At 52.7% G+C, this 19,123-nt stretch overlaps 1 protein-coding gene across 2 annotated transcripts in view; it reads left to right on the forward strand.

Moving 5' to 3' along the window:
* Positions 1-19,123, forward strand: part of FBXO31 (F-box protein 31) — a 35,884-nt gene that overhangs the window by 14,599 nt on the left and 2,162 nt on the right. The window contains exons 2-9 of one of the 2 annotated variants that reach the window (XM_066582474.1): positions 29-100; positions 478-564; positions 5,152-5,228; positions 6,235-6,402; positions 11,773-11,847; positions 11,930-12,039; positions 12,949-13,102; positions 14,906-15,249. In XM_066582474.1, the coding sequence (XP_066438571.1) occupies positions 29-100; positions 478-564; positions 5,152-5,228; positions 6,235-6,402; positions 11,773-11,847; positions 11,930-12,039; positions 12,949-13,102; positions 14,906-15,249 (1,087 nt within the window). The remainder of the gene's footprint in view (positions 1-28; positions 101-477; positions 565-5,151; positions 5,229-6,234; positions 6,403-11,772; positions 11,848-11,929; positions 12,040-12,948; positions 13,103-14,905; positions 15,250-19,123) is intronic. The other variant, XM_066582475.1, reaches the window with a different exon arrangement.

Genomic DNA, 19,123 nt, shown 5'->3' on the forward strand with positions numbered 1-19,123 from the left:
TTCTGACTGATTCCGTTTTTCTTCGCAGAATACGGCGTTCATGAGAATCTCCGGAAGCTGGAAGTCGCCGGGGTCTCCTGCCAGGAGGTTTACGTCAAACGTGAGTGAGAGACCTGGGAAGGGCGCATCCACCAGGATCGGGGGACCGTAGCCGCCATCATTAATGTCATTAGTTGGCGGGTGCATTTAAAGGGGAACTGCACCCAAATTCTATTGCTCGGTGATCCCCCTGCCACCAGCAAAGGGGGAGGGTGGGGTTTGACCTTTAACCCTTAGATGAACACAGCACCGAGTTTGGATTTCCTAGTATTTGTTCATTGTGTGTGGGAGGGGCCTGACTATAACCCCTCCCCCTTTAAAGGCCGCCATCATGTGGTGAGGAGCTGCAGTGCCTGGCGCCGCGCTCTCCCTGCCTCACCATGGCGTCCTCCTGTGTATTTCTCTCGCCCTCCCTAACCCGCTGTGTCTTGCTGTCAGGTATTAATCCGAGGGTGAAATCTGGGCGATTTATGAGGCTCCTCCCCGACTATGAGCACATGACCTATCGAGACGTGTATACCTGCCGTAGGTATCTGCATGGAGGTGCGCTGTCTGTGTTAACCCTTCCCCTGCCGCCGTGCACACGCTTCTGTGCCACCACCACCCATGGGCTGCATGCAGGGGGCGCTGTGGAGTATGATGGCCTACTGTCTTCATGTTGCTCTGCCTTAAAGGGGTCCTCCACCATCACTGCCTGTGGCATCCCCTTGCCCTCAGAGGACGTGCAGCGCCCTTACCCAGCAGCAGTCAGGCGGAGCGCCCCTTTAGGTTTGCTGTGTAATGAAAGGCTCTGGAATTGTAGATATACTTTGTTACAATCCCTGCTTGCTGTCAGTGAATCGGGACGTTCTTATACACATCCAGAGGCGGACGACCGGTTCAAGCCTAATTATTGCAGCTGAATTTGTTACAATGTATCAGTCTGCACATTTACCTGTCTATACTGGGGACATTGTAACAGACCCTCAGCTGCGAGGAGTGTCGGCTCAGGGGGGCGGTTCAACCTTTTGAAAAGTGTTTTTTTTTCTTTTCTTCTTTGTTTGCATTCACTGACAGCAATCAGAGATCTTTAATATGAATTGACAGACAGTATGTTAGGCTGAGCTCACACTTCATTTCTAGCCTCAGCTCAGCTACAGACACAGAGCCCGGGCGACGGGGGTCCTCTGCAGAGCGCGGGCGACGGGGGTCCTCTGCGGAGCGCGGGGGACGACGGGGGTCCTTTGCGGGGGACAGGGGATGACGGGGGTCCTCTGCTGGGGACGGGGGACGACGGGGGTCCTCTGCTGGGGACGGGGGACGACGGGGGTCCTCTGCGGAGCGCGGGGGACGACGGGGGTCCTCTGCGGAGCGCGGGGGACGACGGGGGTCCTCTGCGGAGCGCGGGGGACGACGGGGGTCCTCTGCGGAGCGCGGGGGACGACGGGGGTCCTTTGCGGGGGACAGGGGATGACGGGGGTCCTTTGCGGGGGACGACGGGGGTCCTTTGTGGAGCGCAGGTGGCGGAATCAGTTGTGAAAAGCTCATGACGTATTCGCTACATGGAGGCTGTGAGGGGCGCCATTTAGTGGTGTTGCCCCCATGGGTGGGACTTGTCTACGCTGTGATGGGATGCCGGCTCCTCCCACAGACTGCTGATCGCAGCAGTAACTGACAGTCCCTGCAGCCCGGTGCGGCCTTCAGTGACATCATCCGCCGTGGGGCCCCCAGGTGAGAGGAGGCGAGCAGCGGTTCTGTGGTGTCGCTTATCAGGAAGTAGAAATGGGATGTGTTTAGTTCCAACGGGGAAGCCTTTCAGCTGCCCGCTGCTGCCACCCTGCATATGCCCGTCAGGCAGCAGTAATGCCCGTCGCGCCTCAGTGACTCCTCTATCAAACTGCCAGTTTTGTCGCACTGAAAGGTTGCAGACTTTGGAGCGCACTGCAACCTAACTTTTTTGCCCCGTTTGATAAAGGAGGGCGGGGCCTTCCAGGGCCCAATCAGATTTACTGTAATTCATGCCAGAAACCTCCATAAATCAACAACACAGAACTGGCACAGAGATGTTACCCTCGTTTAAGAGTCGTTCCGGGGTGCAGATTTTATCGTTTCCATGGGATGTTATTTACACAAAGGTGCAGGTTTACCAAAACCAAGAGAGTCTGTCTCATCTCCGGCAACCAATCACAGCGCAGCTTTCACTTTCACAGCAGATTAAGGAATAAAAAGCTGCGCGCTGATTGGCTGTTATTGATGACCAGGGCAGTTTCCTGCTAGACTGGTCTGCAGTGTCTGTGAGGGCAGATCTTAGACTTATCGCCTCCGGCTGGCAGATCCACCCATTCTAGCCGCTCTCAGGGAGAAAACCTTCTAGTTGTGCTTCACTTCTCTTAATATTCCTTGTTGGATCTGATCTTCAGTTCTTGATATCTGACTCCTCTGACATCATCTAGGGTGTTGTAGGGTGATTTAGGGCTTGGTTGCTGTGCAGGGTCGTCCTTTTCAGGGCGGTTACTCCGCTTTATTCTTTCCAGATTAGGGGCGGGACGTGTTGGGGTACAGTAGGATTATAAAGCTGTGTTAGTTATGACACGGCCCGTTTCTTCTGAACGTATTACGCCTGCGGGAGGTTCCTGCGCCCGCAGTATATCCCTGGCAACTCTGTGGCCGATCTGCTCCTTTGTGTTTATTTCACCCTTATGAAGTAGAAATGGTTTTCCCTGAGCGACTCTTTAATGAAGTAGATAGATTTATGAAGAACCTCCCTTGTCGCCCCTGGCAGCCAATCAGAGCGCAGATTGCAACCTGCAATAATATCGGACAGCGATGGGTGGCTGTTGTCGCTCAGGTGCGGCTCGCGGTTGCTGTCATGTTCTGTGATCCGCGATGCCGGCAGTAAAGCTCTGCAGCCGCAGCGCCGCTGACTCCATGGCTCCTCCTCTTTGTAAACTCCCTTTTTTCTCCTGCATTGACCCTCATCAGATTTAGTTCCTGGCGGTCTCGGCTATCATATAAGTAATAATGCACTGCAGTACAGAAGTCCTGCAGTGCATTATGAGAGCGGGTCTAGTCCCTACAGGAATATAAAAAATGTTAAAAAAAACAATAAAAATAGTGTAAATCAAACCTTTTTTTGCGCATTTTCCCCTATTTGTATAAAAGATATAAAATCCCAGCTATTTGCCCTCATCGTATCCATAGCGATCCGTAAAATAAACTGAAGGCAGTATTTATCTTGTACCCCAAACTAATAACTACCGAGGCCATCGTCAGCGAAACTTTCTAGAATCGAACTTTTACTTCTGTGACTGGATCGGCGGCGGGAGTCACCCAGAAATAAAAGGCCTCCGTGTCTTGTAATGGGCAGTAGACTGTCCTACGGGGGGCACAGGAGGGCGGGCGGGTACACGCTGGCAGCGTGGTACTTAATGCTCCAGGATGTAAGCTTATGTCATGTGAATGGCGCGGAGTCAGAAGCAGAGCAGCACCAGCCCACAGCGGGAGCCGGCTGTTACTGATGGCCGTCCTTCCGTCCATGAGAACAGCGATCCCCGCTGTTAACTCCCTACACCCCACTATCTCTGTAGATCGTGGCATGTAAAGGGTTCACGGAGGGAGGGCGCTTCCCCTGTGATGTCATTGGACCCCTGCACTATATTCGCAAAGGGCTGTTGGGTTGCCATGGCAACAGGATGCCAGATACTGGCGTCTCGGCTCGCCATTGTAAGCAATAAGGCATGGCAGCACAGAAGTCCCACAATGCATCATCATGGCGATCAGAGCGGACAAAGACGAGATGGCGAAACGCTGCCTGTCTTATATGGAGCAGTAAAGAGCTTTATTAATGCTCCACCTTTATGCTGCCCGTATCTCTGCCCCGGGGCGGGCATTCGATGGTCCCAGTGGAAGCGGCTTTGCATGAGCTTGAATCTTCTCCCCATTGGCGGATGCATTGAGTGCTGCAGGAACCTGTCTGTATTCTGTCAGCTCTCTACAGGGACATGAAAAACATCCAAAAAATAATGGAAATAGTGTAAAAAATTACAAAAAAAGCTCTCTTTTTTTGCGCATTTTCCCCTATTTGTATAAAAAAATGTAAAACTCCCACCTATTTGGCGTCATCGTATCCGTCACAATCTGCGCAATCAGCTGACCGCACTATTTACCTTGTACCCCAAACCAGTGAGATCTACAGCTCGTCACACAAAAACCGAAGCCCTCGCCGCGCTCCGACACTTAGAATGCAGCGACGGAAAAAATAATCATTTGTGAAAAAACATCTAAGAAATGTAACAATTGTGGTTCTGTAGCGATCGGACGGAGCGCGTCCTGTGATTCATACTGCTGGATTAACACTGAAGGGAAAGCCACAATCGCGGAATGCATCTTATCGCTCCCGGCTCTAAAAAATACCAATAAAGTTCTATAATACATTCTATCCACCCAAAACTACAGCTCGCCGCGCAAAACCCACCCTCATCCGCCGCGGCGACGGAAAGATAAAACTGTTAGGGCTTTTGAAAAATGGAGATGAAAATCCAAAAAATCTTTGCAACTTCAACGCCAAAATAGGCGGCGTCATTAAGGGGTTAAGTAGATCTTGGCGAGGCCTCAGGTGCCTGGGACACAACCAGAAATAGTAAGCCCAGTGTCAGGCAGCAGCCGGCGCAGTTTTGCCTCCAGTCATGCGTTGCGGATTCGCTGCGCACACAGACCCCCGGGGGCTCATTCACACGGGCAGAGATATGGAGGGGGGGGGGGGGTTTAGACACAAATGTGTGTTTTTCACACAATTTTCAATTGCATGAAAAAACCCGCAGCTTGTCCTATTTTTGTTATAAGTGAATGAGCCCCTCTGTGTTTCCATGCATATTAATAAATAGCAATCGTTTAACCCTTTGGTTGCTGGTGAATACTTCTGCGCTGCCCTCTGTTGTGCGAGCGGTCCAGGATGTAAATCCCCTTGTTTCTCATGACTGTCCTATAGGGGGCGCTGTTACATCAGTAAGTCATATAGTTGTGTGTGCAGTGGCGTATTGCGTCCATCGGGGCGAGCACGGCCTCCTCGGGTCTCCCATTATTTTCGGTGTGGTTATCAGTAATTAGTTTTCCGCTTCCTGTCTCCCCTCTTAGTGCTGCACCAATACCGGGACATTCTGGGTCTCTGGCAGCCCGACCTCGGCCCCTACGGAGGACTCCTCAACGTTGTGGTGAGTACCGGAGAAGAGGCACCTATAGCCACGAGGGTCTGCGGACTATCATGGCGCCCATCAGCACTTTCTTTACCTTGTATTCTCCTTGTCTTCTACTCCAGTCACATCCAGAGCTGCATCCAGGGGGGCAGTGATCCAGGCAGAGATGAGCGGCGGGGTCACAGGATGCTGCTTATCCCGTGACCGCCAACAGCATTGGATGTGAATGGAGTAAAGTGAGGAGCACTGCAGTGCGGCGCCCTCTATAATCTCATCCCCGGTTCTGACCCGGTTGCAGCCAGCGGGGATTCTGCTAACGAGATCTGCATTCTCCTACTTGGCGGACAGTTGTGCGCCGCCGTCCTCAGCTGCGGCCCGTGGATGACTCGGGCCTGTCCAGATGGCGCTCTGTAGGTCCCCCGGGATCCACAGCGCAGGCGCAGGGCGATGCGTCGCCATCATTACGGGAAACCTGCAGATTTACAGCCTGTAGAATACATTAGATTGCGGCGCAGATCGTCTGCCAGGAGCCAGCGGGCCGCTGAGTCACGCGGTGGTTACTGTCTATAGACTTAAAGGAGACCTGCAGTGAATGTGTGCAGCTCCATAGAGGACCCCCTATAGTCCCCCCAGGGGTGATCGCCCTGTACATTATAGGAGAGGCTCCTCTCCCATGATGCATCACTTATCAAGAAGCTTTGCAAATCATTTTGTACTTTACTCTACTCACATCCAGAGCTGCATCTGGAGCTCTGCTGGTTAGCGGATGCCTCACCTCCCTGCAGCCTGTCACTACTCCGCTGTCAGTTGCATAGCATTCTGGGAGATGTGGTGTGTAGAACTGCAGGACATTCTCTGTTTATACACTGAGTAACCAGGTAAAGAGGTTCTGCAGCCTGAGAGCTCACAGAATCCATTACCATTCTGAATGCAGCTCTGGATGCGACTGGAGTATAATCCCGTGTTATGTGGCCCCTATGGACAGACCCTTGTTTCATCCTCACCTTGTGTCTCCTTGCTGCAGGTAGACGGCTTCTTCATCATTGGCTGGATGTATCTACCTCCTCATGACCCGCACGTCGATGAACCAATGAGACTGAAGCCTGTGTTCCGGATCCACCTCATGGAGAAGAAATCCGCCACAGTAGAATGCATGTATGGGCCCAAGGGGCCCCACAGCGGCCAAATTCAGGTGAGGCGCTCCTGACAGTCCAGACTGGACAGAAGTTACAGGAATCTTTGGCTCCAGGGACGGCTTACACCAGAGCGGAGCGATCACTTAGTGTACACAGCAGAACAGACAGCTGTTACAATGTATCAGGTGACACATCTGTGTAGGCTGGATACATTGTAACAAACCCTCAGCTGTAACATACCGCTACTATTCTAGGCTGAGAATAAACACATGTCCATCCAGCTCAGCCTATTACCCCCATGTTGATCCAGAGGAAGGCAAAAAAAAACCAAGGAGTCAATGAGGTAGAAGCCAATTTTCCTTATTTTAAGGGAAAAAAATTCCTTCCCAACTTCAATCTGACAATCGGAATATTCACCGCCCCCCCCCCCCGAGTAATCAGCGATATAACATGTAATATTGTAACACTCAAGAAAGACGTCCAGACCCTCTTATACTCTTATATCGTATCACCGTCACCGCGTCCTCAGGAGGGAGGTCCATAGTCTCTCTGCTCTTACAGTAGAGAACCCCTTCTATGTTGTAGAAACCTTCCAACCTCTAGGTGTAGAGTCCTGGGTATAATAGATGATGGGAGAGATCTCTGTACTGACCCCTGATATATCTATACATAGTTATCAGAGCGCCCCCTTGTTATAGTGCTGGGTATAATAGATGATGGGAGAGATCTCTGTACTGACCCCTGATATATTATAGTTATCAGAGCGCCCCCTTGTTACAGTCCTAGGTATAATAGATGATGGGAGAGATCTCTGTACTGACCCCTGATAGATCTATACATAGTTATTAGAGCACCCCCTTGTTACAGTCCTGGGTATAATAGGTGATGGGAGAGATCTCTGTACTGACCCCTGATATATTATAGTTATCAGAGCGCCCCCTTGTTACAGTCCTAGGTATAATAGATGATGGGAGAGATCTCTGTACTGACCCCTGATAGATCTATACATAGTTATTAGAGCACCCCCTTGTTATAGTGCTGGGTATAATAGATGATGGGAGAGATCTCTGTACTGACCCCTGATATATTATAGTTATCAGAGCGCCCCCTTGTTACATTCCTGGGTATAATAGATGATGGACGAGATCTCTGTACTGACCCCTCATATATTATACATAGTTATTAGAGCGCCCCCTTGTTACAGTCCTGGGTATAATAGATGATGGAAGAGATCTCTGTACTGACCCCTGATATATATACATAGTTATTAGAGCGCCCCCTTGTTACAGTCCTGGGTATAATAGATGATGGAAGAGATCTCTGTACTGACCCCTGATATATATACATAGTTATTAGAGCGCCCCCTTGTTACAGTCCTAGGTATAATAGATGATGGGAGAGATCTCTGTACTGACCCCTGATATATATACATAGTTATTAGAGCGCCCCCTTGTTACAGTCCTGGGTATAATAGATGATGGGAGAGATCTCTGTACTGACCCCTGATATATCTATACATAGTTATCAGAGCGCCCCCTTGTTATAGTGCTGGGTATAATAGGTGATGGGAGAGATCTCTGTACTGACCCCTGATATATTATAGTTATCAGAGCGCCCCCTTGTTACAGTCCTAGGTATAATAGATGATGGGAGAGATCTCTGTACTGACCCCTGATAGATCTATACATAGTTATTAGAGCACCCCCTTGTTATAGTGCTGGGTATAATAGATGATGGGAGAGATCTCTGTACTGACCCCTGATATATTATAGTTATCAGAGCGCCCCCTTGTTACAGTCCTGGGTATAATAGATGATAGGAGAGGTCTCTGTACCGACCCCTGATATATCTATACATAGTTATTAGAGCGCCCCCTTGTTAGAATGTTGGGTATAATAGATGGGAGAGATCTCTGTACTGAACCCTGATATATATCTATACATAGCTATTAGAGCGCCCCCTTGTTACAGTCCTCAGTATAATAGATGATGGGAGAGATCTCTGTACTGAACCCTAATCTATCTATACATAGTTAATAGAGCGCCCCCTTGTTACAGTCCTGGGTATAACAGATGATGGGAGAGATCTCTGTACTGACCCCTGATAGATCTATACATAGTTATTAGAGCACCTCCTTGTTACAGTCCTGGGTATAATAGATGATGGCAGAGATCTCTGTACTGACCCCTGATATATCTGTACATAGTTATTAGAGCGCCCCCTTGTTACATTCCTGGGTATAATAGATGATGGACGAGATCTCTGTACTGACCCCTCATATATTATACATAGTTATTAGAGCGCCCCCTTGTTACAGTCCTGGGTATAATAGATGATGGGAGAGATCTCTGTACTGACCCCTGATATATTATACATAGTTATTACAGTGCCCCCTTGTTACAGTCCTGGGTATAATAGATGATGGGAGAGATCTCTGTACTGACCCCTAATATGTCTATATATAGTTATTAGAGCGCCCCCTTGTTACAGTCCTGGGTATAACAGATGATGGGAGAGATCTCTGTACTGACCCCTGATATATTATACATAGTTATTAGAGCGCCCCCTTGTTACAGTCCTGGGTATAATAGATGATGGAGGAGATCTCTGTACTGACCCCTGATATATCTATACATAGTTATTGGAGCGCCCCCTTGTTACAGACCTGGGTATAATAGATGATGGGAGAGATCTCTGTACTGACCTCTGATATATTATACATAGTTATTAGAGCGCCCCCTTGTTACAGTCCTGGGTATAATAGATGATGGGAGAGATCTCTGTACTGACCCCTGATATATTATACATAGTTATCAGAGCGCCCCCTTGTTATAGTGATGGGTATAATAGATGATGGGAGAGATCTCTGTACTGACCCCTGATATATTATAGTTATCAGAGCGCCCCCTTGTTACAGTCCTGGGTATAATAGATGATAGGAGAGGTCTCTGTACCGATCCCTGATATATCTATACATAGTTATTAGAGCGTCCCCTTGTTAGAATGTTGGGTATAATAGATGGGAGAGATCTCTGTACTGAACCCTGATATATATCTATACATAGCTATTAGAGCGCCCCCTTGTTACAGTCCTCAGTATAATAGATGATGGGAGAGATCTCTGTACTGAACCCTAATCTATCTATACATAGTTAATAGAGCGCCCCCTTGTTACAGTCCTGGGTATAATAGATGATGGGAGAGATCTCTGTACTGACTCGTGATATATCTATACATAGTTATTAGAGCGCCCCCTTGTTACAGTCCTGGGTATAACAGATGATGGGAGAGATCTCTGTACTGACCCCTGATAGATCTATACATAGTTATTAGAGCGCCTCCTTGTTACAGTCCTGGGTATAATAGATGATGGGGGAGATCTCTGTACTGACCCCTGATATATTATACATAATTATTAGAGCGCCCCCTTGTTACAGTCCTGGGTATAATAGATGATGGGAGAGATCTCTGTACTGACCCCTGATATATCTGTACATAGTTATTAGAGCGCCCCCTTGTTACATTCCTGGGTATAATAAATGATGGACGAGATCTCTGTACTGACCCCTGATATATATACATAGTTATTAGAGCGCCCCCTTGTTACAGTCCTAGGTATAATAGATGATGGGAGAGATCTCTGTACTGACCCCTGATATATATACATAGTTATTAGAGCGCCCCCTTGTTACAGTCCTGGGTATAATAGATGATGGGAGAGATCTCTGTACTGACCCCTGATATATCTATACATAGTTATTAGAGCGCCCCCTTGTTACAGTACTGGGTATAATAGATGATGGGAGTGATCTCTGTACTGACCCCTGATATATTATACATAGTTATTAGAGCGCCCCCTTGTTACTGTCCTGGGTATAATAGATGATAGGAGAGATCTCTGTACTGACCCCTGATATATTATACATAGTTATTAGAGCGCCCCCTTGTTACAGTCCTGGGTATAATAGATGATGGGAGAGATCTCTGTACTGACCCCTAATATGTCTATATATAGTTATTAGAGCGCCCCCTTGTTACAGTCCTGGGTATAATAGATGATGGAGGAGATCTCTGTACTGACCCCTGATATATCTATACATAGTTATTGGAGCGCCCCCTTGTTACAGACCTGGGTATAATAGATGATGGGAGAGATCTCTGTACTGACCTCTGATATATTACACATAGTTATTAGAGCGCCCCCTTGTTACAGTCCTGGGTATAATACATGATGGGAGAGATCTCTGTATTGTCCCCTGATATATCTATACATAGTTATTAGAGCGCCCCCTTGTTACAGTCCTGGGTATAATACATGATGGGAGAGATCTCTGTACTGACCCTTGATATATTATACCTCTCTGGGTATAGTAGTCCGCCCATTCTATTTATTACTTTAGTTTCCCCTTCGTACCCGGTCAAGCTCCTGAGTACCGGTCCCCAAAACTGTCCACAATATTCCATGTGTGGTCTGACCAGTGACTTGTAGAGAGGTAGAACAATGTTCCCATCATGCGCCCCTAGACCTCTTCTGTTGCCCCCATGATGTTATTTGCCTTTGCAGCAGCTGCCTGACACTGGTTGCTCCAGTTAGGCTCACAGTTATAACCCCCCAGTCCTTCTCCCTGTCGGTGTCCCCAGTGATTTTCCAGTAGTATGTAATGGTGACATGTATTTCCTGGCCGTGTGCAGAACCTCACATGTATCCGTGTTACCCCCTCACCGGACACTTTACTGCCCCAACCGATCCAAATCTATAAGTAATTTCATTCCGTCGTCTTGATATTTTCTGCACAGTGCTCCTACTGAGCGATTAATAAATATATTAAAAAGAATAGAGCCCAATACTGCCCCCTGTGGTACCACACTAGTAATGGTGACCCCTCCTATACTGCCCCCTGTGGTACCCCACTAGTAATGGTGACCCCTCCTATACTGCCCCCTGTGGTACCCTACTAGTAATGGTGACCCCTCCAATACTGCCGCCTGTGGTACCCTACTAGTAACCCCCCCAATACTGCCCCCTGTGGTACCATACTAGTAATGGTGACCCCCCCAATACTGCCCCCTGTGGTACCACACTAGTAATGGTGACCCCTCCAATACTGCCGCCTGTGGTACCCTACTAGTAACCCCCCCAATACTGCCCCCTGTGGTACCCCACTACTAATAGTGACCCCTCCAATACTGCCATCCTGTGGTACCCCACTAGTAATGGTGACCCCTCCAATACTGCCCCCTGTGGTACCCCACTAGTAATGCTGACCCCTCCAATACTAATAAAGTGGTGGCTCATCCTAGCAATATGGTACCATCGCTGTAGGAGATGGGTCGCTCCTGTGAGCTTCATTAGGCGGTGCGCCGGCCCTTTAACAATGATTGTTCCGTGCTGCTGTCGCTGATGGCTGATCCTCGTCTCGTTACAGCTGACGAAGAAAGACGAATTCTGTACCAAATGCCTGCAGACCGATTACCATCGAATGTCCGGAGGGCGGCAGGAGGTAGGAGAGCTGTCCTCTCGCCGCGGCGCTGGCCCCCGCAGTGCCGGCACTATGTCATGGACCCCCTGTGTTCTGAATGCAGGAATTCCGGACGTGGCTGCGAGACGACCTGGGCCGCACGCTGGACGACATCTTCCATGAACACATGCAGGAGTTAATTCTCATGAAGTTCATTTATATCTGCCAATACGAGTAAGTGGGGAGCAGGAGAGCGCCGGCTGGGGCGGCCCGGACCTCGCAGGTAGGTACATCGCAGCAGGTACGTCATATTCTGAAAGCTGGCGTGTTTCAGACTAAACATACTTTGAAGATCTGCACTGACAGGAGTCACAGGGGCGGAGCCTCATCAGCCTTTCCCCGCCCAGATCGCCTAGACTGACAGCTCTCCTTGTTTGTGGGAGGGCCCAGCACAGCCCCGCCCCCGTGACGCCAAGGTCCAATCACAGCAGATCTTCAAAGTGTTATCCTCCACAAAATTGGTGTAAAACTATCTTCATCTGTACGATAATCGAATGTCTTTATGAAGTCATCGTGAAAAACCGTAAAGAAGGGCGCGGTCCCCTCGCTCCGCCAGTAATGACATCCGTGTTGGATCCGGTATCACACATATGTGTAACAGTAAATGAAGCATCAATACAAATGACCCATCAAAAATACTGCCCACAGAGCGCCCGGGATACGCGAGCCGATGACCGCAGCCCCCTCGCGTGTGCCCCCAGGGGGCGCCATAACGCTACAACCTGCCATGTGTTCCACCCACCGCCAATTACCTGTAATCAGTATAATCAATGAGTGACTCGCCGCCCCGATACTAATGGGACCGCTTCCAGCGCCATGCGGAAACTTCACGGGATCCGACGACTCGGTACGGGACCCCTGGGACCCCAAACCCCTGCCAGAGCGGATCTTCACAGTATGTTTAGTCTGAAGCACCGCGACATTTGCGGCCAGCGATATACTTACCTGTCCGAGGTTCAGGCAGCGTCAGCTGCTGGCAGGTCCTAGTGTGCAAGCAACGGCGCCCGCTGCCCGTCCTGCTGCCCCCGCGAGGGGATGTCACCATTTGTATGCATTATAATCTAGAACTTTCCGTCTCCACAGCAACTGCCTTACCTACCGGCGCATTTACCATCCCCCCAGCCGGCCCGATGATTTGGTGAAGCCCGGGTTTTTTAAGGGCACCTATGGAAGCCACGGCCTGGAGATCGTCATGTTGAGTTTCCACGGGACAGTTGCTAAGGCCACAAAAATAACGGTGAGTGCCAGCAGGTGACTCCGCCTCCACCAAATTTTTCATTTGCCCTAAAAGTTGAGAAATTTCCTAAATCCTGCAGAAATGCTTGTCTTCTCCATTCACATCCAAAGCTGCAGTATCAGATAGTGAGGTTGACTGTCTCTGTGATCTGAGATCCCATAATGCACTGCAAGATGACTGCAGCTCTGGATGTGACTGGAGTATGAAGAGATAATGTTAGGTGGATGGGGTGTTCTGCTCCTCTGTAGGGCTCCTGGCGTAGGGCGTAGTCTGTGGGGCTCCTGGGGTTGGAAGTTGCTCTCTGGGGCTCCTGGGGTTGGAGGTGCTTTGTCCGGTTCCTGGGGTTGGAGGTGCTCTGTGGGGCTCCTGGGGTTGGAGGTGCTCTGTGGGGCTCCTGGGGTTGGAGGTGCTCTGTGGGGCTCCTGGGGTTGGAGGTGCTCTGTGGGGCTCCTGGGGTTGCAGGTGCTCTGTGGGGCTCCTGGGGTTGCGGGTGCTCTCTGAGGCTCTTGGGGTTGGAGGTGCTCTGTCCGGCTCTTGGGGTTGGAGGTGCTCTGTCCGGCTCTTGGTGTTGGAGGTGCTCTGTCCGGCTCTTGGGGTTGGAGGTGCTCTGTCCGGCTCTTGGTGTTGGAGGTGCTCTGTCCGGCTCTTGGTGTTGGAGGTGCTCTGTCCGGCTCTTGGGGTTGGGGGTGCTCTGTGGGGCTCCTGGGGTTGCAGGTGCTCTGTGGGGCTCCTGGGGTTGCGGGTGCTCTGTGGGGCTCCTGGGGTTGCGGGTGCTCTGTGGGGCTCCTGGGGTTGCGGGTGCTCTGTGGGGCTCCTGGGGTTGCGGGTGCTCTGTGGGGCTCCTGGGGTTGCGGGTGCTCTGTGGGGCTCCTGGGGTTGCGGGTGCTCTGTGGGGCTCCTGGGGTTGCGGGTGCTCTGTGGGGCTCCTGGGGTTGCGGGTGCTCTGTGGGGCTCCTGGGGTTGCGGGTGCTCTGTGGGGCTCCTGGGGTTGCGGGTGCTCTGTGGGGCTCCTGGGGTTGCGGGTGCTCTGTGGGGCTCCTGGGGTTGCGGGTGCTCTGTGGGGCTCCTGGGGTTGCGGGTGCTCTGTGGGGCTCCTGGGGTTGCGGGTGCTCTGTGGGGCTCCTGGGGTTGCGGGTGCTCTGTGGGGCTCCTGGGGTTGCGGGTGCTCTGTGGGGCTCCTGGGGTTGCGGGTGCTCTGGGGGGCTCCTGGGGTTGCGGGTGCTCTGGGGGGCTCCTGGGGTTGCGGGTGCTCTGGGGGGCTCCTGGGGTTGCGGGTGCTCTGGGGGGCTCTTGGGGTTGCGGGTGCTCTGGGGGGCTCCTGGGGTTGCGGGTGCTCTGTGGGGCTCCTGGGGTTGGGGGTGCTCTGTGAGGCTCCTGGGGTTGGGGGTGCTCTGTGAGGCTCCTGGGGTTGGGGGTGCTCTGTGAGGCTCCTGGGGTTGGGGGTGCTCTGTGAGGCTCCTGGGGTTGGGGGTGCTCTGTGAGGCTCCTGGGGTGGGGGGTGCTCTGTGGGGCTCCTGGGGTTGGGGGTGCTCTGTGGGGCTCCTGGGGTTGGGGGTGCTCTGTGAGGCTCCTGGGGTTGGGGGTGCTCTGTGAGGCTCCTGGGGTTGGGGGTGCTCTGTGAGGCTCCTGGGGTTGGGGGTGCTCTATGAGGCTCCTGGGGTGGGGGGTGCTCTGTGGGGCTCCTGGGGTTTGCCCCCACAACCAGCAGCTCTTTCCCCGTTTAGTACAGGTGTAATGCTGAATGTTGTGTCAGGTGATTAGCGTTCTATACAGTGATTGGACAGAATTGCTTCTTGCTTGCAGGGAGACCCCAATGTCCCAGCTGGGCAGCCGACGCTTGAAGTTGACCTCACCCGACCGGTGCGGCTGCCGGCCCTGGAACAGTTGGGGAATATCGATGAACTGTCTCGGCTCATCATGGACATCCACGAGCAAATAAACCGAGAAGAGCGGTTAGCGGGGAGTGAAGAGGAGGCTGCTGGCGCCCGGGGGGAGGAGCCGGTGCAAGGACCCTCGCCTCCCCTAAAGCTGAAGGACAGACAAGTGGACGCACAAGGCGGTCTGCAGCCCCCTGAGCAACAGGCGTTCGCGCTTCCGGATGAGGTGATGGCAAGGAACGAAGATTATCCCCGGAGCTGCAAGATGTGGTAAGGGGGTCCAGAGGGTCCGCGCAGGGATTCCATATCACATCCGTCACTCGTATCCCTCCCTGCATGATCCGGGCTGCCGCTGATATGATGTCCCGCTTGCATCAGATCTGCTAGAAGAGCGTCGCCTCGGCTGGAAATGAAGCTTCAGCTGTTTATATTGATAATCCTGCCGTTAGACCCCTCCTCTGTGACATCACAGCGCCGGACCTCCAGAGCGCCACCGACTGTCTGTCCGCTGCCTCTAACACCATGTCCTCTCTCTACCTAAAACTGAACCTCCCAAAAACTGACTTGCTGGTGTTTCCACCCTCCACTAACCGACCTCCTCCTGACATCTCCATCTCAGTGTGTGGCACCATAACTCCCAGCATGCCCGCTGCCTTGGGGTCATATTTAACCCCAATCTCTCCTTCACCCCCGACATCCAATCTCTGGCCCGAACATGTCAGCTGCACCTCAAGAACATCTCAAGAATCTGCCCCTCTCACCGCAGACACGCTAAAAATGCTCACTGTCTCCCTCATCCACAACACCGCACCACTCTACATTGTATCCCTCATCCACAGCACCGCACCACTCTACATTGTATCCCTCATCCACAGCACCGCACCGCCCTACATTGTATCCCTCATCCACAGCACCGCACCGCCCTACATTGTATCTCTCATCCACAGCACCGCACCACTCTACATTGTATCCCTCATCCACAGCACCGCACCGCCCTACATTGTATCCCTCATCCACAGCACCGCCCTACATTGTATCCCTCATCCACAGCACCGCCCTACATTGTATCCCTCATCCAGAGCACCGCGCCGCCCTACATTGTATCCCTCATCCAGAGCACCGCGCCGCCCTACATTGTATCCCTCATCCACAGCACCGCGCCGCCCTACATTGTATCCCTCATCCACAGCACCGCCCCGCCCTACATTGTATCCCTCATCCAGAGCACCGCGCCGCCCTACATTGTATCCCTCATCCACAGCACCGTGCTGCCCTACATTGTATCCCTCATCCAGAGCACCGCGCCGCCCTACATTGTATCCCTCATCCACAGCACCGCACCGCCTTACAGTGTATCCCTCATCCACAGCACCGCACCGCCCTACATTGTATCCCTCATCCACAGCACAGCGCCGCCCTACATTGTATCCCTCATCCACAGCACCGTGCCGCCCTACATTGTATCCCTCATCCACAGCACCGCGCCCCCCTACATTGTATCCCTCATCCACAGCACCGCCCTACATTGTATCCCTCATCCACAGCACCACGCCGCCCTACATTGTATCCCTCATCCCCACAGCACCGCGCCCCCCTACATTGTATCCCTCATCCACAGCACCGCCCTACATTGTATCCCTCATCCACAGCACCGCGCCACCCTACATTGTATCCCTCATCCACAGCGCCCCCCCTACATTGTATCCCTCATCCACAGCACCGCGCCGCCCTACATTGTATCCCTCATCCACAGCGCCCCCCTACATTGTATCCCTCATCCACAGCACCGCGCCACCCTACATTGTATCCCTCATCCACAGCGCCCCCCTACATTGTATCCCTCATCCACAGCACCGCGCCGCCCTACATTGTATCCCTCATCCACAGCACCGTGCCACCCTACATTGTATCCCTCATCCACAGCACCGTGCCGCCCTACATTGTATCCCTCATCCACAGCACCGTGCCGCCCTACATTGTATCCCTCATCCACAGCACTGCCCTACATTGTATCCCTCATCCACAGCACCGCGCCGCCCTACATTGTATCCCTCATCCACAGCACCGTGCCGCCCTACATTGTATCCCTCATCCACAGCACCGCGCCGCCCTACATTGTATCCCTCGTCCACAGCACCGCGCCCCCCTACATTGTATCCTTCATCCACAGCACCGCCCTACATTGTATCCCTCATCCACAGCACCACGCCGCCCTACATTGTATCCCTCATCCCCACAGCACCGCGCCCCCCTACATTGTATCCCTCATCCACAGCACCGCGCCACCCTACATTGTATCCCTCATCCACAGCGTCCCCCTACATTGTATCCCTCATCCACAGCACCGCGCCGCCCTACATTGTATCCCTCATCCACAGCACCGCGCCGCCCTACATTGTATCCCTCATCCACAGCACCGTGCCACCCTACATTGTATCCCTCATCCACAGCACCGTGCCGCCCTACATTGTATCCCTCATCCACAGCACCGCACCGCCCTACATTGTATCCCTCATGCACAGCACTGCCCTACATTGTATCCCTCATCCACAGCACCGCGCCGCCCTACATTGTATCCCTCATCCACAGCACCGCGCCACCCTACGTTGTATCCCTCATCCACAGCGCCGTCCTACATTGTATCCCTCATCCACAGCACCGCACCGCCCTACATTGTATCCCTCATCCACAGCACAGCACTGCCCTACATTGTATCCCTCATCCACAGCGCCGCACCATCCTAGATTGTATCCCTCATCCACAGCACCGCGCCACCCTACATTGTATCCCTTATCCACAGCACCGCGCTGTCTTGCATTGTATCCTTCATACACAGCACCGCGCCGCCCTACATTGTATCCCTCATCCACAGCACCGCCCTACATTGTATCCCTCATCCACAGCACCGCGCTGTCTTGCATTGTATCCTTCATACACAGCACCGCGCCGCCCTACATTGTATCCCTTATCCACAGCACCGCGCCGCCCTACATTGTATCCCTCATCCACAGCACCGCCCTACATTGTATCCCTCATACCGTGCACATCTCCACCTCGCCATACCGGGCACATCTCCACCTCGCCATACCGGGCACATCTCCACCTCGCCATACCGGGCACATCTCCACCTCGCCATACCGGGCACATCTCCACCTCGCCATACCGGGCACATCTCCACCTCGCCATACCGGGCACATCTCCACCTCGTCATACCGGGCACATCTCGAGCCCGCCATACCGGGCACATCTCGAGCCCGCCATACCGGGCAAATATCGAGCCCGCCATTCCGGGCACATCTCGAGCCCGCCATTCCGGGCACATCTCGAGCCCGCCATACCGGGCACATCTCGAGCCCGCCATTCCGGGCACATCTCGAGCCCGCCCTTCCGGGCACATCTCGAGCCCGCCCTTCCGGGCACATCTCGAGCCCGCCCTTCCAGGCACATCTCGAGCCCGCCCTTCCGGGCACATCTCGAGCCCGCCCTTCCGGGCACATCTCGAGCCCGCCATTCCGGGCACATCTCGAGCCCGCCATTCCGGGCACATCTCGAGCCGGCCATTCCGGGCACATCTCGAGCCGGCCATTCCGGGCACATCTCGAGCCGGCCATTCCGGGCACATCTCGAGCCGGCCATTCCGGGCACATCTCGAGCCGGCCATTCCGGGCACATCTCGAGCACGCCATTCCGGGCACATCTCGAGCACGCCATTCCGGGCACATCTCGAGCACGCCATTCCGGGCACATCTCCAGCCCCCTTACCTGCTGTATCCCCCATTATCTATAGTATGTAAGCTGGTTGGAGCCCCGCACCCCTACTGTCTCCATCAGCTGATTACTACAAGGAACGGGGTTTTTGCACTTTTGTCTTTCTGTAGCCCTGAGGTTTTCTAAGCGCTGCAGAATATGTTGGCGCTATATAAATAAAGATTAATATTATAATTCCTCACCATTTTTAGCACCTCTGCTTGCTGTCATTGAATGGAAACGATATTGTTTACATCCAGAGGCTGAAAACTGGAACAGACCTCAAACCTTTCCCAGTTGCATATGTAAAGACATTCGTCCAGCCTGCGATGTCACCTGCACTGATACACTGTAACAGACTATGCAGGATTGTCTGCACTGCATACAGTTGTTCGGC

Source organism: Eleutherodactylus coqui, chromosome 11 (genome assembly GCF_035609145.1).
Source record: "Eleutherodactylus coqui strain aEleCoq1 chromosome 11, aEleCoq1.hap1, whole genome shotgun sequence".
NCBI lineage: Eukaryota > Metazoa > Chordata > Amphibia > Anura > Eleutherodactylidae > Eleutherodactylus > Eleutherodactylus coqui.